At 40.1% G+C, this 18,163-nt stretch overlaps 1 protein-coding gene across 1 annotated transcript in view; it reads left to right on the forward strand.

Annotated features, from left to right (window-relative positions):
* The window catches only part of LOC124267759 (E3 ubiquitin-protein ligase RNF213-like), a 49,122-nt gene that overhangs the window by 14,447 nt on the left and 16,512 nt on the right, over positions 1–18,163 (forward strand). Inside the window, exons 5-23 of the mRNA XM_046702748.1 lie at positions 602–758; positions 1,179–1,399; positions 1,631–1,783; positions 1,906–2,064; positions 2,669–3,279; positions 4,542–4,713; positions 6,117–6,256; positions 6,786–6,860; positions 7,058–7,164; positions 7,547–7,682; positions 11,445–11,643; positions 11,798–12,032; positions 12,155–12,298; positions 12,576–12,684; positions 13,002–13,167; positions 13,335–13,503; positions 14,081–14,199; positions 14,424–14,621; positions 14,764–14,889. Coding sequence (XP_046558704.1) covers positions 2,721–3,279; positions 4,542–4,713; positions 6,117–6,256; positions 6,786–6,860; positions 7,058–7,164; positions 7,547–7,682; positions 11,445–11,643; positions 11,798–12,032; positions 12,155–12,298; positions 12,576–12,684; positions 13,002–13,167; positions 13,335–13,503; positions 14,081–14,199; positions 14,424–14,621; positions 14,764–14,889 — 2,654 coding nt within the window. The 5' untranslated portion in view covers positions 602–758; positions 1,179–1,399; positions 1,631–1,783; positions 1,906–2,064; positions 2,669–2,720. The remainder of the gene's footprint in view (positions 1–601; positions 759–1,178; positions 1,400–1,630; positions 1,784–1,905; positions 2,065–2,668; positions 3,280–4,541; positions 4,714–6,116; positions 6,257–6,785; positions 6,861–7,057; positions 7,165–7,546; positions 7,683–11,444; positions 11,644–11,797; positions 12,033–12,154; positions 12,299–12,575; positions 12,685–13,001; positions 13,168–13,334; positions 13,504–14,080; positions 14,200–14,423; positions 14,622–14,763; positions 14,890–18,163) is intronic.

Genomic DNA, 18,163 nt, shown 5'->3' on the forward strand with positions numbered 1-18,163 from the left:
CTGTGGAGTATTGGTTAGAGCGTCTGCCTGGAGAGCAGACAGTTGCGGGTTCGGTCCCCGGCCGCATCAATATGTGGCTATGAAGTATGGTACTTGTTGGTCCCTGCCTGGCACTTCGCATTAATGGGTACAGGAGTCAGTATAATGTGTGGGGTATTCATTCATAACTGTGGTATGGTACCTCAGTGAGCTAGCACTAAAAAAACCCAGCTTAAGTCTGGGCTAGTACAAGCAGCCACACATACACACGCATGCACATCGTCATCTGAATGAAATTTTCTCAAGTACAATGTTAAACCCCATTTCACCTCATCTCACCTCACCTCACCTCACCTAAATGTCTGTCAAGAAGAACCAAACTGAACACAAAACTTGTATGATGTTTAGCAACTTCTAAGGTGAGAATACCTCATACTTTGGACGTATTTCATATTCCTTTTTGTATCAGAGTTAATTTTGGTGATTTAGGTATTATCAGGTTTGCATTTTGGTACTTTTAAAAGATTTGATTTCTTCCTCATAATATTATTTAATTACCCTAGTTGATAATTCCAATAACAAAAGAAAAAGTGAGAATATTCCTTCCCATAATACTTCCCAGGGAAGCAGTCGTGAGCAGCCCATGAGCACCATGGATGCATCTGTCCTGGAAACCTGTGATGTACTGGAGGGACTGAATAATGAATTGAAGCAGGCATGTATCAAGGCATTCAAAGATAGTAAACAGCTGATAGACTGGCTCAGAGATTCCATGAAAGGTACCTTGTTTAATAATGATTTCTAACAGTTTCTGAATGATCTTAATGTAATGTGTGTGAATGAACTGAATGTCTGTAGACCTACATCAGTTACACCAAAATATAGCTTGTTCAAATTTATGCACACAGAGATGGACACATGATCAAGTGTCACTAGTTCTGTTTGAATACATGCATTGGTAGAAATGTTCAAGCTTGCATATAAAGAGCTACAGTACATTGATTTTAGAATGATAACATTTGTATAAATTTCTTTGGATATACTTTTGTGGATTGTTAGTAAGTGCATTTTGGTAAAACAAAATCATTGAAGCCTGTTGCTTTTATATCAAGTATGGAAACATTAAGAGCAATTACTTCTTTTAATGTTCATGTGGTCTACTAGTACTTACATCCATTAATGCAATTTCTCTTCATAAGATGGCCTAAAGGAACTAAAGGTGTTTGTGGACCTGGCGTTCATCTCAGCTGGAGAGGAACCAATGGAGATTCATAAAGTCAACTGTTTTCACTCTGCTACTACTGGATATGCTCCGCTGATTTTCAACACACCACAGAATACAGACTATGGCACTTTCCTCAAGAACTGTGAACTTGTCTGGCAGGAGCTCAATTCAGATCAGAAACTTCCTGAAAAACTGGTATACTTGAGATCATATAGTGAATCAATAATAAGGCAGCATTAAATTGATTCATGCTTTGATGTTCATAATGTGACTTAGAATTGAACAAATTTTGTTTTTCAGTTGGAACATATTCTTTAATATTTATTTATAAGAATATATGAACAATGATGTAATCATACTTGAGTTAGATCACAAAAATAACCTCGACTTTAATGTTAACCATCATCACAATGTCTTTTGAATTAGATTGACACATCTCGTCATCTACGCTGGCTGAAAGAAGTAAAACAGTCACACGGCTCTGTGGAAGTAACAGCGCTCACACAGGCTTCAATGATTAACTCAAGAGGATTATACAGGATTGGAAACCTAAACAACCTTGAAACAGTTTCTGACATGGTATGGCTGTTAACAGAAACAATTGTTGGGTTCATTTCCAAAAACATGTATGCAGTGTTTTCTGCAGAAAGTATTACTCTCTGAACATGCTTTCATTCAGACATTTGTACTATATTCAACAGATTCTGAACAATGTGATAAGCCTACATGTGTCACAAGAGTCAGAAGACAACCCTTCCCGAAAATACAGCTACGGCCAGTTGGTGGATCTTCAGAGCAGGCTCATGCTGGTAGCTGGGCAGGCAGAAAAGGGCAATGAAAATGTGGACCACTTTATTATGGCAAGTTCTTCTTGAATGACCGTTTGCTTTTGTTTGGGGATATTTGTTTCTAAATCAACACTCAATGAATTCCCAGATAGCTACCACAATTCAATTTGTACCTCAGGATTTGACAGCCAATTTTCTTTGAGCTCATTTGAATTAAAGTGTCGTTTGAACTATTGTTATGATGCATTGCTTTAGGAAAAGTCTTCATTAAACCTCTAATCACAATGTAGGTAATATTCTCAAATAAAGTTTAATAATTAACAACCTAATCTCAGGAGGTAAGTTGAAGATATCATGATATACTCTATGTTTGTTTCTTTAGGGATATATTTTAACATTTGCTGTATTAAATGTCAAGCTCACTGTAACATTAATAGAAAGAAACAATCATTTCCAACTGTAGTAAAATGAAGTTTCTACACGTTTTTAAAAGAATCTGTGAACCACAACAAAATACTTTTCATTTTTTGTTCTAAATGGGAAAGACAGAAAAGATGAATTGTTCATACCTTAGTTTTATACTTTATATGTCTACTCTTAGTATTTCTAGACATAACTATGTATGTAGTAGTAATTCTTGCCATTTATGCATGTAAAATTATTAACTTTTGTTTAGGTCCTTGATGGAATCGTGCGTCTAGCCAAATCCTATATCAAACTTTGTACTGATGGATGTGTCTTGTTCAACTGTTGGAAGGGAAAATTCCTTTGTGCAGACGACAGGAAAGCATGCACATTTTTTGGAATTTGGTCATGGGGACAATCTTGAAACCTTGAAGGGACATCGAGGGAACGAAGGTGTTGAGGTCTTCATCCATGCTCTTGCAAATGAGTTTGAGGACTTCCATGATGAATGGATGAACTATGTGAGTGACAAAAGAGATGAATACTTGGAGCTGAACTTCTACACCATTGAGCAGCTGGTGTTCCTTCAGAGAGAACTCATTAAACTGGGCACAGATGAGGAACCTTCTATTCGTGTGTACTCAATGTTGTCTCTGATCAAGCCTGATTGTACACAAGCAGATCTCACCAATGCAATGCAGGAGGCTCGAGATTTAGTATTTGCCAAGGAGGAAGAAACAGAAACAGTAATGGAACTTGATGAGCCTCTTGAAGAATCTGATCCCAAACAAGCCTTCATTAATGCCATGCTGGAAACGAACTTCTCGGAGAAATTGGCAAGACTTGCTTTAGAGGCCAATGGACCTGATGATATTGACAGTGGTAACTTTGGCCTTATATTTCGACTTTTAGATTAGGACTCTTGAGCATACTCTAATACAACAGAAAGGAAAATATATTTGGAGATAGTCTGTTAGAATATCTATTAACTTGTGTGATTTTGTTCAGAAAACATTCAATCATATCAAGTTACTTATGTTTTAAGTTTTATTTTGGATTCAGGTTCAACCCTCATGGCCAGTTTTAGTTTTTGTCAAAGTATTGTAGATGTTGTTTAAATTTTGGTTTGGCCCTAAACATCTTGCAGCGTAGTGAGTGAGTTTAGTTTTATCATGCACTCAGCAATATTCCATCTATATGGCAGCAGTCTGTAAATAAACGAGTCTGGACCAGACAATTCATTGATAAACAGCAGGAACATCGATCTAAGCAATTGAGACACGATGACATGTGTCAACCAAGCCAGCCCTGGACCTTATTAGTCCTAGGCCAAATGTTAGAAAAGTTCCTATCTTTTAGGATCTCTCAGCAGCAGTAAAAGCGTTATCCAGTAATTGGTATGACAACTCCCACCCTCCAGAGATTCTTGTCAATGTGGAACTAGACACAGAATGTATCAGATTGCTGAAAACAAACAAGGATTACCCCACTGTTGAAACTGTCCACATGTTCATAGACCAACCGCATGGTTTAATGAACGGTGACAAGCACTGGTGTTCAACATGATCAGGATATGCAGTATGGGTGATAAGGCCTGGTGTATCATATTGCCTGATAATGATGTTATCTCTACATTTGGCCTAGGAGTATTATCCGTACATCGGTTATTTTGACAAGCATGGGTTACTGAAGATCAATTCTAACCCGGAACTTCAGGGGTATCTTGCAGAATAAATTAGCAAGGTCATGTAACTTGAATTGCTCGCTGAGAATATATTCTTATCTTTTTAAATTGGACATCAAAATTGTATCTTGAGAGATACTCAAACTTTCTTCCAAGTGAAGTATACAACATTATTATTACATGTGTAACTCAATAGTTTATTTTACTATACATGAAGTGAAAATGTTAACACAACCAGCAACTAATAACAAGTCCGGCCATTTACTTTCAGTATGATCTTGAATCTATGGCCCAGTAAAGTACATAGACTTCAGCTAAAAAATGGGTTAATTAGAGACCTTGGATTTGAATTCAGTGTATTTTGAATTGACTGTATTAAGTAATCATAATGGAATCTGTTATATACTTCTTGGATGCTGTCAGTCAACATGACAGTTCATTTTAATTCCTGTTCCTGCAGGTATTGTGTGGTGTATGGAGCACCAGGAAGAAGATATTCTTGAGGAGGAGACAGCTATGACTGAATCATCAGTGGATCAGCCAAGACAGATCTTTGGTGGCTGGCACTCTGGTGGAGAGTCTGTTTCCTCCAGTGCTGTGTCTTGGGTCAGGAGTATTTCTTCAAGCAATAAGTGAGTTGTTCTATGTTTGTATTTTGATAGAACTTGTTGCCTTCCAAAAGACGTTTGTTTGTTGTGGGGTACATAGGTAAAAGGATTGTCATTGTTTTTTATCATGAAGATCAAAGCAAACAGTCTTGTATAATGTAGGAAGGACAGGGTGTGATGGATGCCCATTAAGGTCTTCACAGGATCTGCAAATAATGTAAGAAATAAGCAAATCCTGTTAAAGGGGTATTTATGTAAAGGAGGACTAAATATTCTTCATTTTAACTCATGCATGGTTAAACTGGTTGTCATAAAATATGGTTTAAATATGTCATAAAGACTGATTAAAGAGATATTTGAAAGTATTGTTCTAATATTTTTATACAAAATTCTTTCATGCAGGGTGAATTTCAAGGAGAGAGGTTGATTAAATCAAAGCTATAGTACAAAATTCTACTTCAGTCATAGCCTGGTTCAGCTTAGAATTTCTGATAAAGTTGGAAAAATATAGCCTTTTTCGCTCATTTTGGTCTCACTTGACCGAATTAAAATGTGGAAAGGCTGGTGTTCATTAGTTCATTAGTTGTATAACGCTACAGCAATACAGTATTGTATTGCAATATGAGGCTCATGAGACAATATGATCATCCAAAATTAAGTACTGTATTGGGATATGGATTGTATGTCAACCATATTATTTGGATGCATATATTGTGGCCTCACCATATCATTACAGCTCTAGTGGTACTCTATTATAACATATCTAAAACAATTTGTAACAATATTTACAAGTTATTGTTACCTTTGAAATTTAACAAGTTCTAATGGGCCCTAGAGGCCCTCATCCTGCTTCCTCCTTAATGAATTGATTGTTTTTCTTGTTTTTGTTAATTTTGGTCAAAACGTACGTGCACAAAAATATTTGGTATCTGTTATAATGGTATGCTCATTGTGAAGGTAATAAGAGATATACACATTAACACTTATTTAAAAGTATATACATTTAATCAGATTGGCTTTACCTAACATAACAAATGATATATTTGGGATTATACTTCTTGTAAAGTACAAATTCTAGTACTTCTTTGGTCTGAGTCATTCAAATGCTTACTCAGAAAGTGAGGCATCCAATGACAAGCACACAGTCAGTGGTCTGACCCACACAGCCACCAAAGCTTCTACAAAATATGAAATTCTGACATCTAGATCACATAATTGTGTGCCCATCTGATGTGTGTAAATGGCACAGCTTCTATGGCCAAAAGCCATTAAATGCTCAATGCTTTTTAGAAATTGCTCAATTCAACCTAAAATGTACTAGAATTTGAACTAAGAAAGTGAAATCCCAAAATGAAGCATTTGGTACATTTGCACACTTTCTGAAAGGCATTTAGTGTCATAATGTAGCAAAATTAAAAATGTTTCAGGAATATAACAACTGTTGCAACTTTGACCTCCAACTTGAGATCAGTGTGGACCAAGTTCCTGGAAGCTATATCATCAAGTGTAGCAGATTATCTCAGTCTGGAACATCTTGGCATCATCCTCAGGCAGCTGGCTGAAACAGGTGCCTTGATCATACAATTCATAAACAGATATGAATTTAAGCAAGTGATGTTCATAATATATGTATGGTATTTTGTTGACATTAATAATACAAATGTAATGACTTTGACTTTATATTACCTTATGAGTAGCATCATCAGACAACTGGGTCAACAAATGTATTGATTTCAATATTTAAACACATGTAAATAAAGCTGAGAATTATACCAAAAAAATCCGAACAATTATGACTTTTTACTGTATCCAGCTGTGATTTAACAAGTACTCTTTCCCATATGATTCACATGTTCTATTGATTTTCTAGGATTTAGTTATTTAATGCCTTGATCACACTAGAATAACTGATTCCCAATTTCTATGACATTGTCCCTGTGACAAATGGTCCAAGCAGATGTAGGTATCTTGATGAAAAATCTCTGTGCATGAGATTATTTAGCTATTCCTGAAGTGCTGTTACATACATGTTATTGAATGGGGATGTTACAATGATTTTGATGGCTTCCTTCGTAAATATGTAACATTTGTTCCAGATCATCGAACCTTTGAGCGGACTATCCCACCACCACTAAAACCAGGAATTTCTAACTTGATTGTCTGCCCTCAAGGTGAGATAGGGCTACTAATGTCTATTTTATTGATTAATATCTAATATATTGCAGTAACAAAGGTGGATGCACTCATCTGTTCAAATAAATAGACATCAGTTAGGTCAAATATTCTTGATGTGACATAAAATTTACTATCACTCAATTTGATACTTATGCTTCACATTTTTTTTTATTCCGTAACTTTTATTTTGTAGCTGACATGCTGAATGCTGTTGTATACATGTACAAACACTCAGAGGATCAGCCACTGCCTAATCCTGATGAGGTCCTTCTGTGCTCTCCACAAACTACATTTGACCAGGTAAATTTACCAATGGCAACAATGTTTATCGATCAGTTTGTAAATATGTAGAAGTAGCTACAGCAACAGTGTGTACTATAGCAATAGCTCCAGTGTCTGCCCTTAATCCACTTGACCAATTACTGATATGATGTGAGTCTATGATATGACAAATTATTTAAATTTTGATAATTGTAAATTGGCTAACGTTCAATATTTACTTGTAAATTTAAATAAGCTTTGGTACCTATGCAATAAATACCTAGAATTACATCCCTCATTACCATTATCACTGTTGTGTCATTTGACAGTGTAGTCATCAATTTCAATCCTAAAATTATAAATTTGAAATGATGTTAGTTGTCATCTTGTATGAGTCAGATAATTATGATTATGCTTTTAGGTTGACATCTTCCTTCGACGAGCTTTCTTTAGCAACCCTGGCAAGTTGTATGCAATGGCCAATGCTGATTTGCTGCAGTATGAGATTGAGGAGAGGGCTGAGAAAAAGCTTAAAGAGTATGCAAACAGAATAGAAGGTACATAATTACATACATATTTTGCAAAATAAAGTACATTGACAGCATTTTCATCACTTCTCTTATTAATAGGCAGATGGCAGAAAATAGTATGTAAGATTTTGCTTGCTTTTGGTTTGAGCTGTATATTTCCAAACAAATTGGCCTAGAAAATGATATCATGTTAAAACACAGCTTTTATTCTTTTTAACTTTTGAAGACATGGTGATGAATATAAGCTTTCTGAAGTGCATTTGATTTGTACTTGATATCAGTGGAACAATATGTGGTTTTATTTTCCAAAAGTATCAATTTTTAAACTTATCCTATCTCAGGGTATGCTCCTCTCTTCTTCTTCTACGACCATGTGTGGAAACATGCTGTAGGCTAAGTTGAATCGAAAGCTTCCTGGCATCTGACCACCTGACCTCTGCCCCCACTCGATAGCAGACCTGTCAATCATCTCAATAAGCGTGCAGATTGCTCAGATGATCACGTGACGTTCTGTGCCTGTCATTCTCTTTCTTGTTGCTACGTCGTGTGCTGATTCTTAGTGAGATTTTGACTGTGTTCAATATGGGTAAATCTCGTCGCAGTGCTTCTACTAAACTTAAACATTGCGACAAGGGTAATAGTAACTTTTCTGCTGCGGACCCACATACGTGTGTGTGGATTGTTTGGGATGTTGCGATTGGGCACACCGGTGTACCTACTGTGCTCAACTTGATGATGATGCCTTTTCGGAATATCACCAGGTGGCTTCTTGACGTTTGTCTGACAGTGATCGACATAAACCTTTGGAGGGTCCTTCCTCTTCTAAACGCTCAAAATCTAAACATCGTACAAAGTCCCTGTCACCAAATGAAGAATTTTTATGTGAGGCTTCCGATTCCTATCTGAGTGAGGATCTCCATCGTTTATTTCGTCCACAGGTGTCCAGTCCTATTGTGATTTAAGATCGTCTTATCCGTCTACCCTGGTGACGATTTCTCAGAACCTTGGTGATCCTACGCCGACTGTTTCCAGCTTGGTTTGATGGCCAGCCTTCTCTCTGAAGGGGCGGATATGTTCGGTTCGGCGCTTTCCTGCACGGTGATAGGCTCTACGCTTGTCTCCAGTTCAGCGCTTTGTCACGGTTCGGCGCTCTAATACCCTCCTGTGATGTCTACAAGTATGACGTTGAGTTCCAGTGTGGCGCTTTCTACATCTGCCTCATATGCCTTCCTATCTGTTTATGGATCAAAACCCCCCTTTCCAGTGCACCGCTTACCTCCAAAGTGACGAATACTTTCAATGCGCCACTTGCTCCCGGTTCAGCGCTTACTGTCAGAGCGCCACTTGCTGCCAATGTGCCCTTTACTCCTGGTTCAGCGCTTGCTACCAGATCGCCGCTTGCTCCCGATTCGGCGCTTACTATGACAGCGCCGCTTGCTCCCGGTTAGATGCTTGCTGGCAGAGCGCCACTTGCTCCCGGTTCGGCGCTTTCTGTCGGTACGTCACTTGCCTCCTATGCCTCACTCGCTCCTGGTTCGGCGCTTACTGTCGGAACTCCACTTGTTTCCAATGCACCACTTGTTTCCGCTTCGGCGTTTACTGTCAGAGCGCCTCCTGCTTCCAATATGTTGCTTGGTCCTGGTGTCAGAGCGTCACTTGTTGCCAGTGTGACATTTACTTCCAGTGTACCAAAGTCTTCCAGTGTGCCGCTTTCTATTGGTTCAACGTTGCTGCCTTTGCCAGGTCATACACCCATGCCAGCCTCAGCTTTATGTCAGCACCTCCAACATCTTCAAACCTCCAGGAAGCTTAAGGGTTCTACATTGTCTACCTACCGGTACCTGGCTGCTCTTAACACCGTTATTGCACCAGCCACAGGTGTGAAGGTGTCGACTGTTCCTGAGCTCCAGTCTTTCCTCAGATCTTATAGACTTGCTGACCAATCCCGGAAGTTCCGACCACCATCTTGGGACCTTTCCGTTGTGCTTAATCATCTTACATCAGCGGCTTACAAACCCTTGGAGGGAAAAGACTTTGAGAAGATCACTTTTAAGACTTTCTTCCTCTTGGCTTTGGCCACTGCTGCCGCATTTCAGAGTTACATGCCCTCAACGTCTCCCGGGTGCGGTTTGAGAGGTCAAGACATGCTAAAGTCTTTCTTGGTTTGCGGTGGGATTTCGTCGCCAAGAACCAACTACCAGGACAGCCGGACACGATTCCACTGCTGTCCACTATCTTGGGTCCTGATGACACAGAAGATCTTTCCCTGTGCCCAGTCCGGGCATTGCGGATCAACTTAGCTGCCTCTAAGGACCGATGCAGGTTGCGCAAGAGACTTTTCATCCCATTGTCTGCTGCCTCCACCTCGGAAGTCGCGCGCACCACTTTGGCGTTTTGGTTGAGATCCACTATCCTGTGTGCCTATGCCTATGCCGACCTTCCTCCACATTCGACAGCGAATCCTCATGAAACTCTGGCCCAAGCTTCCACCATGGCGCTTCATAGGAACTGTTCCCTCCAGGCAATCATGGAATGATGTTTTTGGAAGTCGGGTACCTTTTCGCCTCACACTATCTTCACGATCTCTCTCGGTCATGGACGTGGAGGGCCCACACCAGTTTGGTCCTCTGGTCCTAGCTCAACAGCTGTCATCGACCCGCGCTCGCAGGTGACAGGCAGTCCTTCTGCGTGTCGGTTTTGCTTCTGTACATTAATAAAGATCTCTATGTCATCTTTGTCTTTGTACCTTTTTGACCTTGGGCTTAGACCATCTCACCTAGGGAACTAGGGCGTGGCTGCACTGTCATAGCCATGACTGAATAGACTGAGAGGCCAGTCTTGTGCTACATGCAGAGGTGGTTGACATGCCGCTTACTGACCTCTACGCTCTGACCAATTACGTCAGTGAAGCGTTGATTTTCGATTACCTGCGTGGTTTTTGAAGCGTTCCGCTCCTAAGTCCTTCCTCACCTTTGGTAAGTTAGGGGGATTGGTACTGAACGTTAAACAAGTTGAGCAACCGAACTATTCCCTCTTTCACCGCCTTCCAGCATCTGTCTGTTGGGGGTAGTTTCGAAGCAGGGACTGTCCAGATTAAGGTCTTTTCGACTTGAATTCACTGGGGTCACTTGATAAATCGCGGGGAGGCAGGGTCCACTTGCCAAACTGCGTCCTTTTGCTTGTCAAAAGTTGCGGCTGAAAACCACCTTAATTCAGGACCGCCCACTCCCTAGAGTTTAGCTAGTGTAAGCTTAAGGGGTTATCTGAAGCAACCCATCACAAGTTCAGAGTTAGCATATCGGGAGTTGGTGCTTTCTCCTGGCCTCCTTGTGTTATGCAACCTCACGGTTGTAGAGTTGACACAGGGTAATCTGCAGCCCACAAGCCAACCGTGGAATAATGCATACCGTGAGATAGGATAAGTTTAAAAATTTATTTTTCTATAAATTGTATATTTATATACTTATCCTATCTCACGCGATGTATACCCACCCGACCTGCCCCATATCACAGATTACTGGAAGCTCCAAGGCGAGAATGACAGGCACAGAGCGCAACGTGATCATCTGAGTGATCTGCGCGCTTAATGAGATGATTGACAGGTGCTATTATCGGACCAGGAAGCTTTTGATTCAACTTAGCCTACAGCACGTTTCCACACATGGTCATAGAAGAAGAAGAGAGGTGCATACCGTGAGATAAGATAAGTATATAAATATACAATTTATAGTAAAATTTCCAATTCTGTGATTGGTCTGTTTTTACCAAATGCTATTTTATGTTTTTAAGGTCCTAACTATCAGCTTGTGATTTTGTGCTCAACTGAAAATGAGTTCAAAGCAAGAATTGTGGCAGCTCTTGAAAGACAGAGGTGCCCACCACCTCCATTGCAACACTTAGAAGATATCAGGCAATACCTGCTGTTGAAGTTTTCACAGAAGTATCAGAAACAAGGAATGACATCAGCCTCTGGATTAGATTTTGATAGGTAAGAGTTTTGTTGGGGTAAACAGTGGTGTAGGATTTCAAAGAAAACAATTAAAACCTGCTTTCAGCTTAAAATTCTCAGAAACATTTGATTGCAGGGTAATTATTATTTGTTACGGAAGTATGTTTTAGTTGCAATATTTAATATTTTGCAGTTCCACAGTGCGAGTGATCAAGTCCAAAAGAGCTGGTGTTGGGAAGACCTTATACAAGAAGCGTCAAGTTGAGGCACTGCAACGTCTGAACCCCAGAGTCCCTGCTACATCAGTGTCCATACATCTGTATGAGAAAAGTGTGTCCACAACTACTGTGGCAGAGAAACTGCTGGATCATACGCTGCAGCCTGGACAAGTCCAGCCTAGAATATTCCACTTGGACATTTCATATGAGGTTAGCTACATTCACCTTTGTAGAGTCCTGTATCTTTGAGCACATTTGCCAACTAGAAGACCCAAATATATATGCATTGAATGAAATGAACAGATTAAACCATGTGATGGTTACTGTGGCAGGTTCAGGAAGGCGTTGACTATCTCCTCTTCAACCTGTTGGTTCTGGGCTGCATCAGCAACAACATGGGGCATGTCTGGCTGAAGTCTCCCCTGGACCTGTATCTCGTGGAGACCATTCCCATCACAGATGTCAGGCAGGACAGGGTATGTATCTGTCAATATCTGGAGAGTGAAAGTCTGTATGTAAAAAGTGTATCTCGTGGAGACCATCCCCATCACAGATGTCAGACAGACAATGGTATGTATCTGTTAATATCTGGAGTGTAAAAGCATGTATGTAATAATGTATATCTGGTATCGCCATCACAGATGTCAGGCAGGACGGGATGAGCAGTCCATTAATATCTGGAGAGTGACAACCCTCTATGTGATCAGTTGTATTATTGGAGACATGCATAAATAAGAATTGTTTTGTCTCCAGAGAGCCAGTCAGCGTTTGATTCATTCCATTCTGGAGGTCCTGCCTGATGTTTTCTGCTGGTCTCCTCAAGACAGTCAGCAAATCCTTACCACAGACCAAAAGCCTGAAGGTCAGACATTCCAGACTGTGTGAAGTAATTCTGCCAACTAGCCAATGCTTGATCATCCATTTCGGAAGATTGTTATTGACTATTATTACCAGAATTTACTGTACTGAAAGTAGTGGATGAAGTCACAGCTGCTGTAAAATCTTGTTCTGAGAGTCATTTTGACTTCCTTATTCATGTCTTGGAATATTTTCTTCAGACAAAACTGACATCCGTGTGCATTTCATGATTATTTTGTTGTTAAGTAAATTCACTTTTTGTGTAAAAGAGTCATTTTAAATAATGTTTTTAAACTATTTTTTATGTGCTATTTTCTTCAGATTACTCTGATAATGACAGGCTCTTTGATGACATAGAGTATCAAAGCCAAGTTTACCAGCGCCCATTCCAGTATCTCAAGAGATTGAACATCAAAGGCAATCTTGCTGAAATCAACCCAGCTGCACCAGAAGGATCACATCAAGAATGTCTCAGTGTACTTCTGCAGTGAGTGCCAATACTGTCTTCTGTTGCTATTGTTGATATCATCTCAGTGTTAAAACTTGTGATTATTATATTATCAGCAACAGGAATATGATTTTTAAGAAAGTGTTACTGTCTGTATAGTTCTTTTACAGTAACAGAATACACTTTGCAATCATTTTGAACTTCAGACACTGTGGAGTACGAGATCCATCCTGGTCTGAGCTCCACAACTTTGTATGGTTCCTGAATACTCAGCTGGTTGACTTTGAGAACTCCATCTTCTGTTCAGACCTCATTTTGGAGGATCTGCCTGGCTTTCCAGTGTTGGTGCTGCACTTCCTTATCCAGATGTCGAGAGTAAGTGTTCAGATTAAGTGTTGACAAACACAAAGACATCGTGTTATAAGTGACTATTTGTTTCTGGACCAACACTCATAAATGTTTAGTGGTGCCCTTCATTGTGATTCTGGTCAGATGCTTTTGTAGCCTGTTTTGATTTCATTGTTTTATGTTATACAAGTGGACTTGTATTATGAATTCATATTTCAAATCTTCACTATGCAGTATTTCCTTTTAGACAAGTTTACCAGACTCATAAATGTTGCTCAACCTCAAGAAATGTTCAAGATTTTTCCATGAAACTCTTCTGATCTGATCTTCCATTTATACTTACTTCATTACATTTTGGGAGGTTGTGTTGGGCATCTGACTATCAACTTTTCATGATATTCACTATTCAAGTCAGTAGATATATGCTTTGTTATTGGGTTATAGCTGATTACATTTTGGATGAAATGTGGACAACGTGAAGATAACAAAATGTCTCATAAAGACAACAGCTGCTAAACTAAGGATTGTTTGCATTCATAACAAATCATTTATTCACATTTTTAAACCAAAAAGTTTGAAAATAGAAAATTTTGTTTGCCCCTAGGACTTTGCTACCAGGTCACTTGTGATGAGTGAGGAGTCTCCTCTGGACCAGCTGGTTGTACAAGAGAGACAAGCAGAAGATCTTGCACAGTTTCAGATGAAGCGGACGTGGGAAAGCAGGTTTGATATTCAATGTCTGAAAGTATTTTATGCACAACTATGTACTTTAAGTGTTTGAGTCTTGATGGAGATGTTAAAGAAAATCTTTGTGATGATTGAGAGATTCTTGCAAATTCAAATATTTTACTGTTTTCAGTCCACTTCACTGCATAAAGCAAAGTAATATTTTTCACCTATGTTGCATTTCAAGTAATCTAACAAAGAGATATTAAAACGATTTCCAGCCCTCATCCCTACATTTTCTTCAACCCTGATGGCCACACCATGACCTTCCTTGGCTTCAACATCGACCGCCAGACAGGGAACATGGTGGATCAGCAGACAGGGAGCGTGCTGGAGAGAAATCTAGTGCCAAAACCACTACAGGAAGCACTGATCAGAAACAGGGTCAACATCAATGAGAACTTTGATCAGATGCAAAGGTAGCTTGAAGCATTGAATTATTTTATGATGTGACTTTGAAAACTATTTTGTGTAATTGATCCTTTGATTTAAAGTTCTATTTTGTGCAAAATACTTTCTTTAGTGTATGTGAATAAAACATTTCCTCTTCCCTAATTTCAGGCTTGAGAGATTAGCTAAGCTGTGCAGTGTGATGCCAGGGGTAGATTTTGTACATGACCCTGATGACACATATGAACTGACAACAGACAATGTCAAGAAGATTCTGGCCATTTACATGAGATTTAGGTAAGTAATATATTTTTCCTTATCCTGACTCATGATCTTTTGCTTATCTCCATCTTCTATGCGAATGGTAGTGGAACACTTGAATCCTTTGTAGTTCCCTAAAGAGGACGTAAAAGCACACTCACCCACAAGTTACCTCCCTTTTCCCGTGCAAACAGTCATGTGACCAGCCTTACTTGTCACGCTCTCCCTTTTCGCCCAAGCGGATGGTTGGGCAAGCACTGGAGTCCCGTATACGGCATATATCCTTTATATTTAGATCCTATTTATTGAAATTACGCTGTATATGGTATTTGGCTATAACTAGTTTGTATTATATGTAAAAAAATTGAAGAAATTATTTGTATTTGTGACATATTTTCATCGTTATGTTACTTGTTTACATTTCATGAAATCTTGCAGTGTTTGCAGGTACCAGCTTTCAGTGGCTGATCCTCACCCCCAATGCCCATCATGCATTAAGCCATGTTCTTCCACCTTGCGTTGTACATATTGCATTGGTCTATCAAATTTACAATTTAATCAATACTTGTCTTATGTCTATAGACGTGCCATAGACTGGGTGGGTGAGGAAGTCATCACAAGTCACGGTTGATAAATCAGGAGATCAAGCTGGTAACGGTATGTTGTTTGCTACTGCAGAAATAGGAACTGTCTGATGAACAGGGTGACTACGTCTTCCCAGAATCGGAGGTTACAGCTTGGATAGCTAATGGATTGAACTTACAGTCTCCTTCCAAGGATGTGGATGAAGTTTACACATATAAGATGTTCAACGACGACTTCGACTCGGTCACTATTCCTCCTATTGAACCAATATCCAAGGTGCCTTCCTACCTACGCAGGGCTTTTGAGAAAGCTACTAAATCCCAGAATCAACATCTGCCATCTTTTAATGCGAATGAATTCCCTTTACATCATATGGACCCCTTTATGAGAGCGCCGGACTTAGATGACAAAATGAAATTAGTCAACGACTCTCGGGACAAGATTTACGAGGTGGAGGATAGAAAGTTGGCCCAACTTGATACTGCGACGAGAAGATCCTTCTTCGGATTAGCGAGGTCCAGAGCTATCAATGAGGCATTGATTAACAAGTTCCAGAACCCTAGTTCAGAAGAAGATAGAATGATACTATCTGCTCTGCTCTGCTCACTCAGAAGAAGGACCAATACTTCATATCGGATCATTTGGCCTCAGCGTCGACAGGTATCACCTTGATGAGGAGACAGGGTCTAGTGGCATCTTGTTCCTGGAGCAACAGATTTACCCAACCATTACTTAGAGTTCCGTGGGCATCGCCGACTATCTTCTGAGGCAGGATAGATAAAGCAGCTAAGGAAGCTACTCATGATACAAGGGAAGTCATGATTATCAAGTCTATAGATACTCTAGCCAACGTCATTAGTCCTACATAATTCTAGTGCTATGTCGAGTACGTTTCAGGGGCAGTCGTCTGGTACTATAGATACTCTAGCCAACGTCATTCGTCATACTTCACAGAAGTATAACAGCAAGTTGAAATATTCCGGGTATCCAGAAGGCTATGGAGAAGATATACTCCAGCTTCAGAGGCGGAAAAGGCTCTTTACGTCGCCCATCCGGAAACTACAGAGGGAACTCAGGGAGAGGACGCTCTCCCAGAGGATCCAGAGGAGCTAGAGGCTGAAATTGGGGCTCGGAACGACAGGAGTCTTCCACCCCCAGCCGTTCCTGTAAAACCATCGACAGTGGGTGGACGTCTGGAAAGGTACTGGGAAAATTGGGGAATACTGGAGGACGACTACATCTCACAAGTACTGCGAGACAGGTACAGAGTGCAGCTCAAAGCCACACCACCGTTAACCATCAGACCGATGCTCTTCGACTATGCAGACGAGCAGGCAGACAAACTACAAGAAGCCATCAAGGCACCTCTAACGAAGGATGCAGTAGAGAGGATAGATCAACATCGTCTCACACCAATCTTCTACTCTCCAATTTTCCTAGTACCCAAGAAGAATTCCAAAGAGAAATTCAGATTGATTTACAACATGTGGAAAATCAATCAGGACTATCTACTGAAACCAGAGAGGTTCAGAATGATCCACCTACCGCACCTCAGACTACTCATCTGTGCAGCACATTATATGGCCAGCATAGACCTTCAGGATGCATATCTGCACATCCCCATACATCCGGAATCAAGAAAGTATCTACGATTCCTGTTCAGAGGTCAACACTTCCAATAGAACGTCCTTCTGTTTGAAATATCATCGGCTCCGTGGTTATTCACACGAAATAACCAAGCCTATAGTCCTATAGTCCACATCAAACGCCATAAGCCCACCATCAACCGTGACCAAGGATACTTCATTCCATCAGCTTATGATCCACTCCTCCACCACCCCCAATCTATTGTATAAAGATCGCACCTATTGTATAAACATCTCCTTCTTTGTACCACTCCAGTATTTATACATCTCTGGCTTCTATTCACTATCCTTTGTGTACTCACTGGCTTCATTAGCTTACTGCTTAACCAATTATGTCAATTATGTTGTTTCCTTTGTCAATTACAATGTATGTAGTTTCATTGTTATACACAGTATAAATATGCAGTTCCTCCACTTCATGTATCACTCTTGCTTGACAACGGTACAAGAATCTGTATCGAAACGTCGCACTCACGAAATAAAGAAGTTGTTATCCATAAAAAACTTGTTCCATATTGTACGTATCAACTTCTAAAATGCCACTCAAACAAGGTAAGCCTATAGTCACCGACCTACGTCATCTAGGTCTATGCAATACCTTTTACCTGGACGACGGCATACAGGTGCATCAAGATGCCAGTCTACTCAGACATTAGCATGAACTTCACAATCAAGTTGCTCACACAACTAGGATGGCTAGTGAACCTGATGAAGTCAGTGTTAGAACAAAAAACAAGATCTTCAATTTCTGGGAATAAGATTCATCACTACGCAGAATCGAATTGTGGTCCCAGAAGATCGTTGGGTCAAGATACAAGCCATGATTCCTCAAGCAGTCATCTCTCCGTTAACACTACGAACATGGCAATGTCTACTCGGTCTACTAACCTCAGTGCAGGACCTGACTCGCACAGGAAGGTTACAACTACGTCCGTTGAAACGATTCCTGGCAAAACATCTGTACAGCATCGACCCTATCTCGCTACCAGACAATCTCAAAAGGTACCTGCTTTGGTGGACTCACAGGTCGAATGTTTGCGTAGGGACCTATTTGCAAGAACCGGTATTCGACGCACATC

The sequence above is a fragment of the Haliotis rubra genome, unplaced genomic scaffold, assembly GCF_003918875.1.
Source record: "Haliotis rubra isolate DU_JTF1 unplaced genomic scaffold, ASM391887v1 Scf1336, whole genome shotgun sequence".
NCBI lineage: Eukaryota > Metazoa > Mollusca > Gastropoda > Lepetellida > Haliotidae > Haliotis > Haliotis rubra.